Source organism: Notothenia coriiceps, unplaced genomic scaffold (assembly GCF_000735185.1).
Source record: "Notothenia coriiceps isolate Sejong01 unplaced genomic scaffold, NC01 NC01_scaffold00028442, whole genome shotgun sequence".
Lineage (NCBI taxonomy): Eukaryota > Metazoa > Chordata > Actinopteri > Perciformes > Nototheniidae > Notothenia > Notothenia coriiceps.
Window position 1 is genome coordinate 2,120 of NW_011361143.1, and position 17,386 is coordinate 19,505.

Below are 17,386 nucleotides of genomic sequence, written 5' to 3' on the forward strand. Positions count from 1 at the left end.
TTGTGTACTTTAGCTGCTGCCATTCACGGTTTGTTTTGATGATAAGAGGGGAGGGAAGCGAAAAGGGGAGGAATGGGTCCCACATGTTTTGAATATTTAAGGTGACAGGGGGGCTTCATGTCAGAAGAGGGACTACACTCTCACTTTAGGGTCACACTCCAAGAAAGTTACACACCCCCCCACACACACACACACACACACACACACACACACACACACACACACACACACACACACACACACAGCAGGTAGCTGTCAGTTTACTTAGCCGTACTTGTAAATCAGTCTCTCATTAGCAACAGCAACATCAGAAGCTATAGCAATGTTGGTTCGATTTTGAATGACAGCAACCTTTATAGGGAAATAAACTCCTCACAAATGTGTTTGGGGTGCAAGTCAAGGTTTCAAAGTGTGATTGTACGCTTTCTTTGCAAATAAAGGGCCCTAATGAAGCTTTAAATGAAACTACAGCCCCCTTTTCAAAGTGCCGTCTATATAGATATGCTACAGATTGACATCCCTGTCAAAGGCTTGAGGACAGTGTGGTACAGGAGGAGGCATAGCATAGCAATGTCATCATCTATTATTTGCTGGCTGGGGCCTGAGCCAGCCGTGCTCTGTGAACTTTTCGCGTGGAAGATGATCCCTCATTCTGCTGAACTATTTCAAAGTCCCGGAAATCCATGCGAGCGCCAGCAGAGGGCTGCTGCTGCTGCTGCTGCTGGAGATAGTGAGAGGGGCCAGAGAGCCACCACAGAGCTCTCTACACACTTGTAAAAAACTCGGAAGTAATAGTTTTTAAATTGCAAAGCATGTTTCGCACTTATTTACACACAAGATTAAATGTAGCAGTTGCCTGTAATGTGGATAAATATGTTGAGTCTATATTCTAAGATCAATACAGTTTAAAAAGGGTGTTGCAGCCTTACCTCTCCATCACCTCCACCGCCCTCATGGACACACTGGACCTTTGCGACTTTGCTGACAGTCCAACGAGAGCTTTGGCTTTGAAATCACAACTCCACTCCTCCTCTTCATTGAGCGTGGGCAGGTATCCACAAACAACTTTCAGGTCACCCAGCCCGTTCGAGCTGACGTGATTCGGGTTTTCTCCCCCAGTCCTCACGTACTCGAGGTAAATGTCAGAGGTTAGAAACATCTGGTACGCATTCTCCTCCATGTTGGTTTGGATCTCCGTCTGCGCCTGGTCGAACATCGCAGAGTCTATGTGTAGCTTCTTGATATTATCCCGTATGAAGGTCTTAGTCGCGGGCTTGAGCTGTTTGGCGACAATGCTGTTGTTTTCGATGTAGCGCTTGTAAATAGCTTTGGCGACTCTCTGCGTTTTGGTATCCTTGAGGTCCATTTGCCTGAATCCATTGCAGGCGAACCAAAAGTCTAAAGTATCGACACATTTCTCTCGCTCCAGGAATGTCCTAAAAAGAAGCGCACCGTCCTGGTCCCCGAGGAGTGAGTGCAAAGACTTTGTCCACCGAGAAAGCGGTGAATCCGGGGAGGCACTTCCCTCTGGCTCCCCTAGACCGTCCTCGTTCCTCCGTGCGGAAGATCCCGGAGAGCCGAGAAAAAACGATTTGGGGGGTTCCACGGGTCTCATCATCGCGAGTTTGCCGGGGTAGCAGGGCGCCTCGCCCTCCTCCCCCGGCACCGGGGGTCGAGGAGCATCTTCTCGGAAACTGCTGGCGATATGGGCCATAAGCGCCCGGCTCATGGCTGTGGAGGCAGCAGGAGAGAGTGTGCTGTTCGCCTCCTCTGAGCTTCTACTGTAATCTCCTCACTCTCTTATGTCAGCGGGGGAGCTTCTCTCTGGCTGCCCGTCTTCTCTCTGAAACACAAAGTATTGATCTAATCAAAACCAGATCCGCCCCAACTTCAAAGGGGAGAGACGCAGTAAGAGTCTGTTCAGACCCTCTTCTGGGGACTTCTACAGAAAAAGACAGCCTAGTTCACAGAGAAAATGTGAGAAAACGCTGCAGCAGCATTACATAAACAGCAATTATTCATAAATCAACCTGGAATGTGATAACTACTGAGGCGCTTTTGGTTAAATTAACACGAATGTAATAGTGCACATGCGAGCAGAAAACAACCTGAGCAACTGCATCTACATCATCTTCTATTCTGGTAACAACAAGACAAGTAGCCTAGTAATCACACGAATGTCAAACGGGGCTATGAACTTAACTCCATTAATAAGTCATTAATCCCCCAAGCGGACACGGCTTTATGAACGCTTCCGGATCCACCTCGCCTGGTGTCAGAGTCAGAGCCTGGCTGCAGAAAGCAAGCACATGTCTTTCCCACCATCCCTGACACTTTCTCATTTCTGCGTCTCAACATCTCATCACAGGCGACTAAATCACATCAAAATTGAGCCTCCCTGTACCTGTAGGACATTGATGTGGGACAAACTCGCAGAGATCGAAAAACGTGACCAACATAGTTAATGGAGTTAACTGGCTGCAGCTGGTGTATAACTCCTGGAGCTGTAACACGCTCAAATATATTTAAAACACCCTGCTATCTCTTGTTTTAACTATATTATGAGCTGCTTTGTAACATGAGCTCTTCTACACCGTAAAGCATCAACGTTACAATGTATAAGGGGCTCATGTGTAACATTTAATTTGTCACTGACAGACGGTTACATTGCAAATGTTAAACTTGTGAGAGGCAGCAAGAGAAACAGCTCCGGACACAGAACAACTGTAAATCTTCCTATACCGAACCGTCTAGGCTACTTCTTGACAAAATAAGCAACTCTTCAAATGTGTTTTTATATTATTACAACTAAAACTCACATTCATATTGTCACGTAGTCTTCTAAAGTTTCCTAAATGTTACATATAAGGCGAAAAAACTACTCCTCTTGAATGTCCAATCCCAAGTACACCAAAGTCTCAGATCTTGTGGGGGAGGAATTCCACAAATTGAAACGAGTACTTGTTTGTAAGATTATAAATCTTAATATGAAATCAAACAATATCGAAAGGCAAATGAAGTAAATGATACAGACAACATTCGAAGCGTTTTGGGGGCTCCAAGTGTAAGAAAAGCGGTTAATTTCCCCCTGAACATTACTTCAAAGGCGAGTCAACAACACATCAAAGGAAACTCCAATGGGGGCCAGTTTGAGGAGGCACACACTCTTGTAACTTACCATCGATCCACGAGTTCTCTCCTCAAATTAAACTCCAGTTGTTGTTTTTTATCCACAAAAAACGCGTATAATCCACAGTACTCGTCTCCGCGACGCGCACACATACAGTCCGTTCAGGTTTGAGTCGGTTTACGGAGAGAAAAATGCACTCCAGAGGAAAAAAATACCGCTTTTCTCCCTCCTCCTTTTCTCCTCCCTATGGTTTCAGGCTGCCATGCCGCACGGTAGATCTCTCCTGTAGGCGACTCCAACACCAACTGAGCCGACAGGCTGGAGCAGCGCACTTCAAAGTGAGGAACCGACTGCCAGGTCCTTACAGCTGCATACAAAACAATTGCAGCTTAATGCCTCAGAAAAAAATGAAAACAAGTGTTGGAGCTGCCCAGATACGTTGCAATCACTCCGGATGAGAAATATTTTAAAGGCTACTCTGTTTATGTTCTAAACAGCTTGATTTTTGCTACGTTTTAACAATCTTTTCCCAGATCCTGAAGTTGCAGCTACATGGTAAGGACCTTATCAAAGACAAGCAATCTTGAGCCAACTCCCCGAGGCTTTGGAGCGTCAGAAGTAACTGATCTGCCGCCCCAATAGCATTATCGCTACAATCCTTCTGTTGCTACATACACTTTAAAGACGCAGGGATCCTTTCTTTTCAAGATCCGCATAGTTTTTTAGATTAACCCATCGGAGACCTGGGGAATGAGGATGCACAAAGCATGCACTGGCCTGCATTTAATGGCACGTTCATATCCTCATATACATCGCTGGTCACATTATAGAATACAAAAGCCTATGAGAATAATGAAACTATGATTTTTAATCCCCTTAAGTCTTTATTTGGAAAGCAAAGAGACAAAGATGTGTGCCTCATTAAGATTCAAAGACTTGCTGAAGACAACTTCAGAAGGACCAAAGCGTACATTAGGCTGATTTCCAGGAATTTTTAATAAAAGTCGCTTTAACTATCCACAGAAGTCATTACCATACAGCATGTTGCAATAGAAAATCAAATCATTGTGCTGTTCATCACTCGACAGCTCCTACCAGTGGCAACAAGGGCACATGGTACATAAATCCACACCAGATTAAAACATCTGTTCAGCAATGGTAAATTCCCTGAAGGATGTTAACATATCATTTAATCAACAGAAGATCTTTGCTGCTCTGATTGTACAGCTCTCTGCTTTATGCACAGCCCTTAACTGCAGCAGATCACATTAAAAGGAGTGAAAAGCCCATAGACAGGTCAGACATTCAATATACATCCATTGACTGGTCAGACTGAGAGGAGTTGTTTGGATGCAGACAGTAGTGGACATTTTGGATTCCATTTCCTTTGTCCATACTGAACTAGCTACAAGCAGTAGTGATGTAGTGGTTAAAAGAGTCAGTATTGTTTTAAAAAGGCTTTAGTGTTCGAAATTAGCAACCACAGGAGACCCTTTGTACAAGAGTACACAGTAGGTGTCTGTGTGTCCTTTTTGTCTCAGTGGACAGACATTCAAAAAGTGCAGCGCAAACACTTTGATCAGCCTGTTTGCTAAAGGTGCTGTGAAACCTTCTCCCTTGATGCCCCGCTTCGCATTAAGGTTTATAAAAGAGGACATTGCTCTTGAAGAGGCCATGATGACTAAAGGATTAGTCACCATTCAAAGGCCACTTTATCATGTTCAAATTCTGCACGTTCACATCCTGCACAGAAACAATGCATCTAAATCAAACATAATATCCAGCAAAAGATGAACAGAAGGGATTGCAAACCATGGCACGCGTACCCCAGTAGAACCAGTATTTAGAAAAAAAGGAATTTGATGTTCTAAAAATGAACTTATCGAGTTCGTTTTAACCACTGAGTGCACAACAATGAACTGGCAAGCAAGCAGAGCTATTCCAACAGCAAAAGTATTAGGCAAATAGTTAAAAATATTAAAAAGTAATGTATTGAAACACATAAAAAAAATCATGGACAAACGGTTGAAATAGATAAATAAATGTTGGTGTAGAGTAGACAGACAAGTATCGAGTTAATCTGAGGGTTCGCTGAGCCCTTATGACCAAAAAGTTAGGGGACTAACTGACATACAGTATATTTAACATCTGAAACCATGACTCAGAGATTAAAAACAAGTCCACACAAACACAATTTCTTATCTCATTAAAGCTCACACAGTCTGGGTCTCTCTGTGTACAGGTCATCTGGCTAATATACAGACCCAACAATGTCAGCCTTTGTTAACTTTAGAGGGCTGGGGCTGACCTCTGACAGTAAACACACCAGGGTGGAAACCATCACCATGGCGATGGTGTGGACCCCCTGCCAGTACCGGGGGCCAGTTGGGCCCTCATGTCCTGCCTTGTCAACCCCCTCCGTGGTTCATGGGAGGTCCCCATAGGTTGGGTCTTCCCTGCTGCCCTACAGGAGCTGACCCCAGGTCTGTGACTGGCCTGAGACCTGGGGTGTCCTTGGCTCCTGGCCCTATAAAAAGACCCTTGAAAGAGAGGGCTTCAGTGGGAGAGGTTATGGGGTGCAACTGTCTCTCTGTTTAGGAAGATATTATTACAGGGACAGGTCAAATTCAGCTTGACTACAAAGAGCCCCATAAAAAGAGACGGAAGAGCACGCATAAATCTTTGTGGGGTCCAATCATGTCTTTAATCTTGATCTTTTATTGGATGTGCACAAAATAAACAAAGCAGCTTTATCTTCTATGTTATCGCAAGTCAGATTTGATGGAAAACACCTCTTATATAACAACTTAAGAGGACTCGAAAGGTTTTTATGACTGTGTGTTATATGGTCTCCTGAGCAGCCTTGGCCTGTCGTAACTGCTACTGGCCACCTCAGTTGTACTCATAAACACTCAGAGTGTGTGTGTGTGTGTGTACCGGTGCAGTCCTCTCTGTGCTGCAGCTCTGTGATCAGTAACTGCTCTCAATTACAGTATTGTGTGCTGTTCCTTTCGGCTTGGGGTTAAACTCTTTGCAGACCCTTTGAAGTACTCATCCCTTTATCTCAAGCCAGAGCCAAGAATTTGGGGGAGGACAATGGAAAATGAAACCAAGAGGGAAGCTTATGGCAATTATCAACCAGGGCCATGAAGAGGAAGTCAGCTCACACAGACTGAGAGAGAGGGAGGGAGAGAGAGAGCAGATAAAGAGAGCAGGAGACAGCCAATGTAGGACAGGGGGTTACTGTTTCAAGTTTGTTTGGTGTGTACACACCCCAGGCAACAACCGACTGCCGAGAGAGGAAATGGAGGCTACCTCTTCAAAGTAGGCGACAACAGAGGGACAATGGGCTCTGAAGGGAGCAAGGAGCTGATGAGAGGAGCTGTGGCAGTGGTGGTGGGGGTCAAAACATAATCGAGGAGAAAAGAGTGGCAGAAGAGGACGGGAGGAGAAGGATGGAGGAGAACAGAGGGAGAAGTGCTGTTGTCAGCAGAATCAAATGGCACGAAGCGAGCTGTTGAAGATACAATTAAAGTGTGGAGTTAAGACAGGCTTTGAAGTTGGACATGGTGCATAATACCCTTAAAAGTTAAGGAAGGGCAACAATTCACCAGCTTGTTATGGGGCTGTTTTGAAAGAGGGAAAAAAGAGTGCGGGTGGTAAAGGGAGGGGGGTTTGTTTTTGAAAGGGTTCAGTTTGAGGGGAATGAAGTTGGATTTCAAGCGCCAATTGGCCCCAGAAGGATGTTTTTTTTTACAAAACAGAGAATGTAAAGTGGGAGTGGGAGTCGGCGCCTACCTGTGCATTTTGATGATGGGGATTGTGCGAAGGATGGAAGAACGGAAAGACAGATGTGTCAGAGAGAGTGGAAAAGAGAGCGAGACAGGTGAAAGAGAAGAGACTAAAGAATGAGACATGAAGTAGGAAGGGAATTGGTGGCGAAGGAAGGCACAGAAGAAATAAAAGAGAGGCAAGAAGAGAGAGGGGGGTTGTTGAAGGTTATTTATTGTTTTTTTCCCCTCGTTTTAATCCCATTTTGCGCTTGACTTTTAAGTCTACCAATGTATAGAAACAATGTCGGATGCACTGTCTAATCCCGTTTGGGCCATGAAGCTCACTCCACACTGACAGTAATGACTTTCATTTCCTATGCTGCTCGCACTGAAGCACCATGCCGACACTTCACAGAGCGGACGCCACTGTTCTGCCATGCTTGACAGGACAGCAATCCGTCTTTTAGCCAGTCTTAACCTGAACCCTGGCTCCCTCACTCATCCTTAATCCATCACTTTAACCCCATCTTCCTCCTTCTTGACTCCGGAGCGCAGAGGGCTCACTGACTGGTAAGGTGATTAACTTGCTCGTCCATTCAACAGATGCCAGATTTTTATCTCTTTCCCCCAGCTTCCTGTTCCTCCATTCGACGGGTGTCACACAACAGGGTGAGCACCATGGTAATATGCTCATATAAGATTCAATAATATCACAATCAAACATGCATCACGTCCACACAAATGCAGATAAATATGAAAATGTTTGTTACTGCCAAAGGGTAAAGATTCTCCAAAATATATCAATGTCATACTGTATGTCTCAGTTTAGACCACATATTTCAGTGCAGAGCACACAGAGGTCTTACCCTCAATGTTCTTTGTAATTTTGGGAGTTAAATAATCTGAAAGAGGTATCTACATTCAATGCTCAAAAAATATGTTTTTCAACTAAATAACTTTGACTGTTGGTTTTAAGTTAAACCTTGATTAAACAACAGAGATTTAGTATTCTTTGCCACAATTGGCCTTCAAACCGCGTCTAACCAGGAAGTTGGAAGATTACACTGTGAGGGAAACACAGCTGTGTGCCGGATCATCCTTTCTCTAGACTCAAGTGATGCGCACTGCATCTGAGATAGTTTGATGTGTGAATATCTCCTTTGAAAATAAAACTTCAGAAAACTTAAATGTATGATTACGTTTGGATATTTTCTTGATTTTAAAATGTTAGTGGTTGTAGACTAAACTCAAAGTATGTAAAGCCAATGTGAAGACACCTCTGGGCAGACATAGATGTAAATTAATTCAATAGCAACAAGGCCAAAAATGTGTCCCCGTCATAAACATACAGAGACAAGTCATTGAATGTGGTACAAAGAAAAAACAATAAAAAGATGCATTTTCAACTTTAACTGCATTTGTTTGGATGCTGCCACAGCCTACTGCAAATGATGTACATAATAACGGCAGACGCTGGGAGAGATAAATGGAAAGTGTGAAACGGAGAAACCAGGTATACAGACTGAGACAAAGGGCAAGTGATACAGACAAACCTCCCACTCTGTCTTTAGTGCAGGGTCTCCTGTCCCTCTTCTCAACCCACACTATCAACCCAGGGCGGCAAATTCATGCCACAAACACACACTGCTGTGCCTTCTCTTCAGTAAGGCTGCATAGCCTCGAACCCACTTGTTCTCACATCACACAGCTGCATATCCTTTTCATAGCTCTCGTTGCACATGAGTGACAGGGCTCAGGAAAAAAGAACAAAATCACTGCCATAAATATACCGTATCAACAAAGAGAGAGCGATACAAGCTAGCAGAGAGACAAAGACAGAAAACATGTTGGAAGACATCAGTGTGTGTGAGAAGTGTTGGCGATAAACAGGTTTATTTATGCAAGCAGCGTACAGCAGCCAAACACAGGCCTCCTCGGGTCTGACTCAGAATACTGAGCTATAAAAAGCTCCAGTGACATCCGGCTCACGCAAACACACGCGTGCAATGACTTTGTCAATCACACGCTGATGTACAGTCAATCCCAGATGCCTGTCAGGAGCGCTCAGAATAAAGCGCGCACTCACAGATTGTCACTTATGTAGATGTAGTAAAAGGCATAGAAAAGGAGATGGGAATGACCTCAAATCACCCGAAAAAACTTTTGATGGTATATCACTTTTGATCTGAGAATTCATGTCCTTAAAACAACCTCGTACATATCCTACAGGAATAAAATACTTCAAAACAAAAAGGGTTTTAAGGTTCCTCCGTACGTTTGCAGTTGTTCTACATTTCTGATTCAGTGCCATGAGGCAGTTTTTGTTTTTTTATCTCGTGTGCATTTAGAGTGTGCAATGATTTTTAAATAGGTCGTTGTGCACTCGTGTCAAAACTACTCTTTAGCCAATGAAACATTTAAATCTCTACCTGAAGCTAACACATGAAACAATCTAAATTACAGTACTGTAGACGTGAGCGCCAGCATGAAGTGGGAATATGGTGGAAACCTTGGCGAGCCACCCTGACTCCCCTTACTGTTGTCACACAACAGCACATGGTCTGATGTGGAGATAACCGAGGGGAAGCGGGGGCTTTGATCCTTAATGGGGCCATTTCGGCCGTGTGGAAATGACATTCATGGCTTGTATTTACACAAACTCAATTATGGAGGTTATTTTAGTGGTAGACAATCAATTAGAGTGAAACTATGTCAGAGCAGTAACACAGATTAAAGGAGAGGTTATAGCTGGAGCCTGTTTGGCTATAAATGAGCAAACACAAAACCCTTTTAGATCTACATAATCAGAAGCTCAAGTTAATGAAGACTTTGTTGGGTCACCTAACAGTATCTTACACATCCTGTTGTGGGGCTGCGTCCAAAATTATGTAAAAGTCAAAGTATGAATGAAAATCACAGTTCAACCCGTCTAAAGTGTTCATGTCTGTTTAAAAAGGGTTATACGTGAAGGTCTGGGACAGAGCCTTGAGGGGTGGGACATGTAGAAATGGGAATAATAGCAAACTGTGTCAAAGAGCCTCTGAAGGCGTTCACAGTGTTGAGTTTGTATGTATGTATTTTATAGCAGTAATTGTGCAAAGAGAAGAAGCAAAATCCAGCCAATTTTCTCACCTCCACACATGTTTAATCGCTACATAATACGAGCACGGTCGTAGGAGGATGAACCCCCCACTACTTCCTGTGGGAGGACCTTAGTATGCTTCAAACAAATTGCTGATTACATAATCGAAGAGCATCCGAATCCCTTCCCAAGATCAGGCGAAATGTTTCGAACTAAAACAGACAATCTGACAAGCCTGCCAGTTGCTACCTACCATTTAGACTAGTAATTCACAAAGTCTGGTACATAAATCTCTGGTAGTACGCAAGCTCCGGTTTGAGAAAATCTATGAAAAGATGCAACTAAGCAATCTTGTGTTTAATGGCTGTTGTTTCCAAACATCTCTACCTGCTTCTGTAAAAAGGAACATGCAAAATACACATATTTTAGAATCATAAAGGGGGGAAGTGGGATGCAGTTAGGGGCTATAATGGTAAGCTTTTTGCCCATCTTCGAGTGTGGACCTTGCGATTGATTGAAACACTTTTCTCAGTATTGAACATGATTGTTATCACACATACAGTGAATGCAAAATGACACACATACATGCTTGCATTGCTGTGTCGCAATCGTTTTGAATCCTTTCTGCACTTCTTCCAGAAACAACAGACTCCACAAAGGCTTTGTGCTGAAAGACTAAATTCCTGTTTCTCAGATGTCGGTCTGACAGTCCTCTCTCCTTTCGTCTCTCTTTTTTTTGTTTCTTCTCTGTCTCTGCCTGGGCAGCGGAATCAGCACATCAAATAAATACAGAGAGGGGTATAGTGTTTCGTTTGGAGATCACGGACAATGGGACACGTGGAAGTGCGTGAACTGCGGGTGCAAAACGAAAGCCATTCCAATGCAAATAAGAATAGAGGCCTCTTTGAAATAAAATCTGGTTTTGGAATTTAATAATGTCTCCGAATTGTTTTACAGAGAAACTGGATTCTATCAAAAATGATCAGTATTCAAGCCCAAACATTCCTCACCTACCAGAGTCCTAAAGAAACAATGGACTGGGGCTCATTATGAAGCCCATCCTTGGCCGACCAAATGTTATTATCATCATAAAACATTCAAACTGGAAACATTGGAGGACAGTTGGAGACATGGCGGGCCGTTTGGTGGACTCAATCGTCTGAGTCATTCAGCTTGGGTTTGAGTGGAGCCGTTGGTAAAACACAAAGTGGTGGTGGAGAAACACTGAGCCCAAGGACTGTAGCGCTTGGCCTGAGTTTCAAACAATCGACTCGCAGCGCTTTTTATCTGGACCGACCACAAACCCCCAACCACTCTTTACAGTTCAAACAGGGGCTTGAGCAAAAAGGCAATGCTAAATAGTGATGTGGGGGAAATGGGAATTGAAGGTCTTTGACTTTAGTGTTAAGTTACAGCGCTAATCTTAATAAACATGCATGTTGCGGTCATATAAAAACAAGGGTAACAGCTTGACTTCCACACATTTATGGACTAATTATGAGGTATTTGAAGATGAAAAACATGCTCAGAATAATAAAAAACAAGCATGACAACAAAAAATTGTGGAATGTTTTTTATTAAAAAGTATAAAACAATGTTGTTAACATAAATATGTAAATTCCAAACTGAAGTCTGACGATGTATAAATAGTTTACACTTCAATAAAACCATGACAGACAACAGCACAATAAATAAAAAGATGACGGGAACAGTGGCACGACAGATGTGTAAAATACTTTTAACCGTCAATAATGCTCACATCTGATTGGACGTCGTTTCCTTCATTTTCCGACGAGGGGTCAGGCTGTTCTCCCATGGTTACCTGCACAGAGGAGTTGGGTTTTACCAGTGAGAAACCATTAAGACGACATTATAATACATCAATATTAAAGTGTACCATCATGGAATTTAAACTCTCTCTGATGACATTGTCTTTGAGATTGTCGACCTCTCCATCACTTTCAGTTGTGAGCTAGCGTACAGTCAAATAACTGCTTATTTACTGTGATGTGCATGACTGACAGTCCTGAGAGATGCTCGCTGAGATGTGAGTGGCAGCTTCTTTTGACAAGCCCTCTTATCACTGCATATCTAAGATGCTTCTCAGAAAGACATAAATGGCTCTTACAGTTTGATGGATAGAAGCCAAATCAAAGCTCTCCGCACTGGAAGACTTCATCTAAAGCAACTGCACTGCATAACAAAGTAAATGACGTATGTTCATACTCAGAACCTTACACTGGTGTTAAAATAAGACACATGCATTGTACTGTACAGAAGCATAAACTTCCACATGAACTATCTACAGTGCGCACACGTTTCTATACAATATAAACAATCCTGCTCACCTCCTGCTGCGACAGGCATCCAGGTCTTCCTGTAGCAGAGAGGCTCTCTTCTGAAGGAAGTTCACCTGCAACACGGACACACAATGCAAAGTCTTTTTAAAAATATACTCTGATTAGTTGTTTCATCAGAATAAGGGAAGTGCATCAGAACACAGAAACTGGAAGTGGAGAAGGTATGATGGCTTTGGGTCAATTGTGCTTTTGGTCGGAGGGGGTTAGCTAAGTGGAAGAAAGACTTGGTTGTTGAGTCCAGGGGTCAGGACAGCAGGGGTTGGGGGTCAGGAGATTAGGGCAGAGGGGTTAAGGCACAAGGGGACAGAGGGGAGATTATGAGCCAGGATAGTGGAGGTTAGGACGCTGCGGGAGGAGGCGGCACCATTCTTTTGTTTGGCTACAAAGTGTGAGTTTATTTATGAAGTGTCTTTGGCCCAAGAGAAAATAAACCCCATCTACATTTACACGGCATGTAGAGCCTGGCAGAATAATCACGGCTCCGAAAGAATCTGTATTGTTCTGGGACTACCGTACTGGAGCAGAGGGTACATTCCTTTCTGTGGGGGAGACCTCAGCAAAGTTCTAGCGTTTTATTTGCCCCTTCACTGTGGTGGAAAAAAAAACCCGAAAATGTGGTCGGATGCCTCTAGAGACATGAAAACCCTAACTGCCTTTTTTTTTTTTTAACCATGTACAAATAATGCACTTTAATTTGCAAAGCCAAAGATGTCGGCAATGAGAGGAAAGAGAACTCTGGGCATGAGTTACATCTTATGAATATATCCGATCACAGAGCTGTGGTCTGCACGCTGACATGGGATCAGGGGAGTCCTATTTGAACAAGGCAGGGGTTTGTGGAGTGACTGTTTTACAAAAACTTGTTCTGCATGTTTCAATCACCATTACAGAAATCCCTCTGTTGTTTGCAATGGAAAAACTGAGAACAGTGAAAGCCCTTTATTGATATTCGGTGTCAAAATGGGCCCGATGATATAAGTGTGAGACACGGCTCAGAGGAACAACATGGATGTGGTTTTGCAAGTGGTGAGATGATGGAGAGACAAGGACAAATGTGGGTTTAAGAGGATTGGCAACATCCAAAAACTAAACAAATAACTCACAAGTATACAGGATGTGCGGGTTATGTTTCCGATAGTATTGAATGGTTATTAAAAAGGCTAGGTGAAATTCCAAAAGAACTGATGAGACCTAACTGTACTTTGACAACCTGTCCAATTTACAATATAGTGTTTCAAAAGGGTTGGATTACTGAAATTGTTAAAGGCTGGAATATGTTATAGGTTGAAAATTAGATCCTGAACCCCCAAGATTTCTTTTTTTAACAATCCTGAATGTAAAGCCTGAATGGTTGTCATGGGCACGCCTGTATCTGATCTGTTTGTGGCAGCTCTCACCTGAGCCTTCAGAGAGCTGATGGTGTCTTCTAGCTCCTTTCTGAGCTCTGACGGCATCAAACCCTTGATCTTCTTCTCGTACTCCTGACGCACCACAGTCACCTGAGGAGACAGAGGACAGGCACACACACAGTCAACTTGAATTCACCTAAACAATAAATAGTTAAAAACACATTTGTACACAACATAGATATCCACACACATACAAGCAAAGACTTTCACCTGTAATTGTATTTGGTTTAAAACCAACTTGAGATAATCAAAAACAATGAAAAACAATACAGTAACATTTTGCTGAACAAGTGCTTCTGCTACTTATTCAAATCCACATTTGCATGTCATGCATGTATTTCCAGATAGCGCCCAAAGTGAACAGTATGCTTGGAGGACACACACACACACACACACACACACACACACACACACACACACACACACACACACACACACACACACACACACACACACACACACACACACACACACACACACACACACACACACGGTATCCCCTCTTCATTCATGGCTCAGAGTATTCCCTCGCTCTTCACAGCTCCTTCACATCTCCACAGGGGGTCTGCAGGCCAGCATGACTCGCTCTGCACAACCCCCCCTACTGGCTGCTGGAGACTACAGCCAGAAGTGACACAATGCATTTTATGGGCCTGACACAGCTGGGTTTGGAAGAGGACAGGGCCGTGGTGGAGGGCAGAACACATCAAACGCAGCAGCAGCAGCGCAACGGCTAGCTAGCTAGCTCCACTGGGGAGGACTGGAGGAAGTCTGTCTGGGGCTAAATTACACTCCACTAAACCAGAGTCTGATTATAGAAGTTGAAAAGGGTTTGGTTAGCTCAACCCCCCCTTTAACCCGCAAACACACATGAATGTACACACACACATTCACAAACACAGGGCTTTTACAGTACTGTAAAAGCATTTACAGCGTTTTGAAAAGAGTTGCCGGTCAATTAATTCAGAGCTTGATGAATAGTTTAGCAGAGCTGGAGGAATCAGCGGGGGCTGTGAAAAGCAACAGTTTTCGCCCACATATTTCAAGGTGTAACCAGGGGAGAGTCTGAGCATTTCAACCCACCATAATGTCTTTGACAGAGCCAACGTCCAGCAAACATCAAGAATATCCCCCCTCTCCTCTCATCAGTCCGGCCTTTCATGTGAAGAGAGCGTGAACGAGGTGAGGGGGAGGGAAAAAGATTGGTTTTCCTAAAATAATTTTCCTGTTGTGGATTTAACTGATTGTTCTGGCTTTGGCTAATTAATCTTCCTGGGCACAATGAAAGGGATTGGGAAGCACTTCAAAGCAGCCCCCAGTATAAATGATCCCAACATGAAGCCGCTCACTTTGTCTCGGCACAGTGAGCAGTAGATTAGACTGCCACAACTTTGCCAGTTTCTTTCAGGCTCCTTCTGCCCCATTCATTTTAAGTTTACAGAAATATGTGTTTTTCTCTCTGTGTGAGAATGGAGTCATGGATAATTTGAGAGCGATCTTTTCAAACAAGTGGCAAAAAGAAAATGGGTTTCAGAAGCTTTAATTTTGGGTAGTTTAAAAAATCTGCTGAAGCTACGGGAGTGCAGATTTTCAAAAAAAGTCTATCTATGTATAGCAGCTTCTGTAGTCATAACAAAATGGCGAGCCAAGACAAAACACACTCCACTACCTCAGACCAAAGCAATAAACAATGGTTGAATAAACACATCCCTTACCAACCACTCTGAATATAAGTCTAGATTCTTCAAAAGCCACGCTCCTTAGGTTTGCATTCTTGGTTCATGTATGGTGCCGTCGCCACAGCAATGAGAGATCCGCTCTGCCTAAATTACAAGCTCCTTTGTGGCAATGCTGTCTCCATTTTCATTCCCATACATTAGAATGGGCAAGGCTACGACAGCGTATTCACTGGGACTCACAGGGATCAACGGGGACAGGACAACTGTACGTAGAGTCGCAGGGATGGATCAGAAAGTATTATGGGATACAGTAGGGTTGTGTATCTGGAATTCGTCCTAATGACTTTGTGGTCAATTGCAATTACAGCTGCTGACGGTGGAAGACAGGGAAAAACATTATAAAAAAACACAGAACATTAAAGGTCCCTTATTATACTGTTTTTCATCAATATATGATAGGTCTCAGATATATACAAACATGTCTCTGAAGTGTTTGGCTCCAAACACCAAACAGATCATTGCAGCATCCCATAATCCCCTCTGTTTCAGCCCTGTTTCAAAAGTGCTGATGCTCTATCTGTTACTTTAGATGAAAATAAGGAGCCCCTCCCCACGCCCCTCTGAGAGATATTTGGTTAGAAAGAACACAATGGTGCTCTAGGAGGAGATTCAGGTAATAAGGTTACCTTGGTTGGTGATTGGCTAATGGTTACACAAGCCAAAAAATCGTTATGACATCATAAAGTGGCCAAAATCTGATCAGCTCATTTTCAGACAGGTTTCTATATAAATGGATCAGGACAAAAAGAGAGCGAATCTGTATTCCTGAAACTTTCAGAATCTCTTTACACAGAGGGGACACATGTTTGTGTATAAGAGACATGAACAAGTGGGTTTTGCATAATAGGTGACCTTTAATTTCTAAAGTGGTATTCTTCCCATCATTAGATAAACATTCCCTTTGTATTGTTGCATTATAAATACATTACTTTCTGCATGTACATGCAGTACATCTACTTGAAGGCGTAAGACACAGGTTTCTGCTGCAGGGTAGCAAACCCAAGCACTAGCAATCACATTTTTCCACAGCATGTCTAACTAAAGCTTAGTTTACTATGCAATGTGTGTGGGTGGAGGCAGCATCCGTTTTTTCCAACAATATCTCTGTTAAAGAAACGTATGCTCAGCTAAAAGATACAGAAACATTTCTGACTTCGCCGTGTCTCTGAATGGTTTTAAATTCAAAATAGGAACTCAAACTTCCCAAAGACGTCTGACTTGTTCCTTCAGCTTTGAGTCTTCTCGCTTCTTTCAGGGTCCTTCCTCTCACATCTCTGTTTTACTTTATGCAAACACAATTTTTCTCTTCTTTAAAAATCTTTTACAGCAAAGGCGTGTTTGTTTTTCTGACAGGTGGCAGGAGGCATGTGATGAAAAAAAAGCCTCCTTACCATTAGCACAGATGTCGAGTTCCTTTGAACAAAATGTTGATCAAACCTTCTGAAGGGGTTTGGTCATTGACGGACTCTAGATGAGAGTGAGCATAAAAAGAAAAGAGGAATGGAAAGGCGGGAAAAAGAAGTGTGCCACTATATCCCAAAGCAATGAAAAGGGACTTTGACTTTCAGGAGAAAAATCCGGCTTCATCTCCAGCGCTCTTGTTTAAATGAGATTTTGTTTGTTCCTGATGAAGCGGGATTCTCTAGTTTTGAAGACTGCGAGGAGCGGCAGTCGTTTTCCCCTCCCAGTCATCTTAAAATGACAACATTTCATCTATATATAGTCTTTAGATTGTGGTTTTGACTTTCCCTTGCGTTTGGTACTGTCACATGGCGTGGTTTTTGACAGCTGCCAGCTGAAAGGAACAAGCCCTCAACACTTTCAACGTTCAAATGAAGTTGAAGCTTGATGTATGCTAATGAAGTTGGGGTGTGCGTGTGTGGGACAGGTTGG

The 17,386-nt window shown here is 43.2% G+C and overlaps 2 protein-coding genes across 2 annotated transcripts in view; both read right to left on the bottom strand.

Moving 5' to 3' along the window:
• The window catches only part of LOC104958212 (axin-2-like), a 4,605-nt gene extending 1,023 nt beyond the window's left edge, over positions 1 to 3,582 (bottom strand). Inside the window, exons 1-2 of the mRNA XM_010785939.1 lie at positions 3,179 to 3,582; positions 930 to 1,843 (exon numbers count right to left, since the gene is read on the bottom strand). Coding sequence (XP_010784241.1) covers positions 930 to 1,729 — 800 coding nt within the window. The 5' untranslated portion in view covers positions 1,730 to 1,843; positions 3,179 to 3,582. The remainder of the gene's footprint in view (positions 1 to 929; positions 1,844 to 3,178) is intronic.
• Positions 3,583 to 11,552: 7,970 nt separating this feature from the next.
• The window catches only part of LOC104958211 (centrosomal protein of 112 kDa), a 50,319-nt gene continuing 44,485 nt past the window's right edge, over positions 11,553 to 17,386 (bottom strand). Inside the window, exons 8-10 of the mRNA XM_010785937.1 lie at positions 13,743 to 13,844; positions 12,334 to 12,398; positions 11,553 to 11,807 (exon numbers count right to left, since the gene is read on the bottom strand). Coding sequence (XP_010784239.1) covers positions 11,804 to 11,807; positions 12,334 to 12,398; positions 13,743 to 13,844 — 171 coding nt within the window. The 3' untranslated portion in view covers positions 11,553 to 11,803. The remainder of the gene's footprint in view (positions 11,808 to 12,333; positions 12,399 to 13,742; positions 13,845 to 17,386) is intronic.